This window comes from Anomaloglossus baeobatrachus, unplaced genomic scaffold (genome assembly GCF_048569485.1).
Source record: "Anomaloglossus baeobatrachus isolate aAnoBae1 unplaced genomic scaffold, aAnoBae1.hap1 Scaffold_205, whole genome shotgun sequence".
Lineage (NCBI taxonomy): Eukaryota > Metazoa > Chordata > Amphibia > Anura > Aromobatidae > Anomaloglossus > Anomaloglossus baeobatrachus.
The window spans coordinates 412,906-415,000 of record NW_027441975.1 but is presented as its reverse complement, the minus strand read 5'-3'; the positions used below and the strand labels follow the sequence as shown (position 1 = coordinate 415,000).

At 52.2% G+C, this 2,095-nt stretch overlaps 1 protein-coding gene across 1 annotated transcript in view; it reads right to left on the bottom strand.

The window, feature by feature from the left end:
- The window catches only part of LOC142261051 (uncharacterized), a 3,819-nt gene extending 2,941 nt beyond the window's left edge, over nt 1-878 (bottom strand). The window contains exon 1 of the mRNA XM_075332091.1: nt 828-878. Coding sequence (XP_075188206.1) covers nt 828-878 — 51 coding nt within the window. The remainder of the gene's footprint in view (nt 1-827) is intronic.
- Nucleotides 879-2,095: the final 1,217 nt, after the last annotated feature.

The following is a 2,095-nucleotide window of genomic DNA, read 5'->3' as shown; positions in this document are numbered from 1 at the left end:
ATATAGATAGATAGATAGAGGGATGGATATGGATAGATAGAGGGATGGATATGGATAGATAGATAAATAGATACAGATGGATTACAGCTTTATTATTTGTGATGTATGTGTTTTCCCCCCCCACAGTATTTGGGACAGAGCAGTGACACTGTGGGACCTGGGATCTGAGATCTCACAGGGTCACTGCTATTACCGCTGAAGAGGTCGTGTGAGGACACACAACCTCCCGCGAGCGGTAATGAGAGCAGCGTGGGAAATGCCCTGGAGTGACCCGTGCAGTCTCCTACATGGAGCTGCATTGATCATTCTGCCTCAGACGTCGCTGGATGCAAGCGTCGCCGGACCTCCGGTTTTGGATTATTTCGGACCTGGATGTTTGGGGGGGCACTGTTAATAAAGGGGTCAAAGAGGGGGCTGTATTTTATTTAAAATAAAAAGCTTCTCGGTGTGTGTGTTTTTTTTAACTATCACTGCACGATTAGTAATGGCGTGTCATAGACGCTGCCATTACTAATTGTGGACTTAGCGGCAGCTATGGGCTGCCGTTAACTCCTTCATTACCCCGTTGTAACAGCAACCGGGAAGGGCCGGTGACACGCCGGGACTTTGGCATCTGATCGATGCCACGGTCTCGGGGCAGCGCTGGCTGATATTCACGGCTGCGGGAGGAGGGGGGAAAAAGCCATAGCCCTAGTCCTCCCCAGCCTGTGAATACCAGCCACCCGCTGTGTGTTTACTTTGGTCGGGCGGGAAAAAAAACAGCGGAGCACACGTTTTTTTTTTTTTCTTTAATAAGTGTCAGTGTGTGTTTGGGTGCATATACTTACCAATTCGATTAATCTTCTTACATCTAGCGTCATTCTGTTGTACCACGCCATTTTCAATAGAAAATGTCGGCACTTCCTCATCCGGTCTGACATCACTTCCCTGCAATCCGCACGAAAGGAAGGAACATTCCCGCAGGTAATTCGCAGCTATTCCGGGGGTATACCGCACATCATTGCTACCTGCGGAATACCCCCGGAATACCCCCGGTACCTGCGGAAATTAATGGACATGCACATTTTCTCAAGAAAGTTTCTCGAGAAAATTTTCTCAAGAAATTTTCTTGAGAAAAATCCGCACAGTGCGCACAGCTATTTTTTTTTCTCATAGAATTTCATGGGAAATGTCTGCACAAAGATTGCAGACATTTCTCAAGAAATTTCCGGGGCAAATCCGCGGGTAAATCCGCAGGTAAAAAGCTCTAGTGCGCACATAGCCTAAAACATGTTTGTTATTTGCATTGAACCATGCCTGAAGAGTATTTGTGCGCCGGACAACACCTGCACCACCACACTCTGCCCCAGTACAACAGCTCCTGTCCCCAAAGTGACGGTGGAACCAGGGGTAAGCCTGTCAGCAAGGGCCACGACTACAAGGCCGGAGGCACCCCTGGCACCCCGTTACATGTACGAGGTGTACAGTGCGGAGCCGTGTGTGTACGAGGTGTACGGAGCGGAGCCGTGTGTGTACGAGGTGTACAGTGCGGAGCCGTGTGTGTACGAGGTGTACAGTGCGGAGCCGTGTGTGTACGAGGTGTACGGAGCAGAGCCGTGTGTGTACGAGGTGTACGGAGCAGAGCCGTGTGTGTACGAGGTGTACGGAGCAGAGCCGTGTGTGTACGAGGTGTACGGAGCAGAGCCGTGTGTGTACGAAGTGTACGGAGCGTAGCCGCGTGTGTACGAGGTGTACGGAGCAGAGCCGTGTGTGTACGAAGTGTACGGAGCGTAGCCGCGTGTGTACGAGGTGTACGGAGCAGAGCCGTGTGTGTACGAGGTGTACGGAGCGGAGCCGTGTGTGTACGAGGTGCACGGAGCAGAGCCGTGTGTGTACGAGGTGTACGGAGCAGAGCCGTGTGTGTACGAGGTGTACGGAGCAGAGCCGTGTGTGTACGAGGTGTACGGAGCAGAGCCGTGTGTGTACGAAGTGTACGGAGCGTAGCCGCGTGTGTACGAGGTGTACGGAGCAGAGCCGTGTGTGTACGAAGTGTACGGAGCGTAGCCGCGTGTGTACGAGGTGTACGGAGCAGAGCCGTGTGTGTACGAGGTGTACG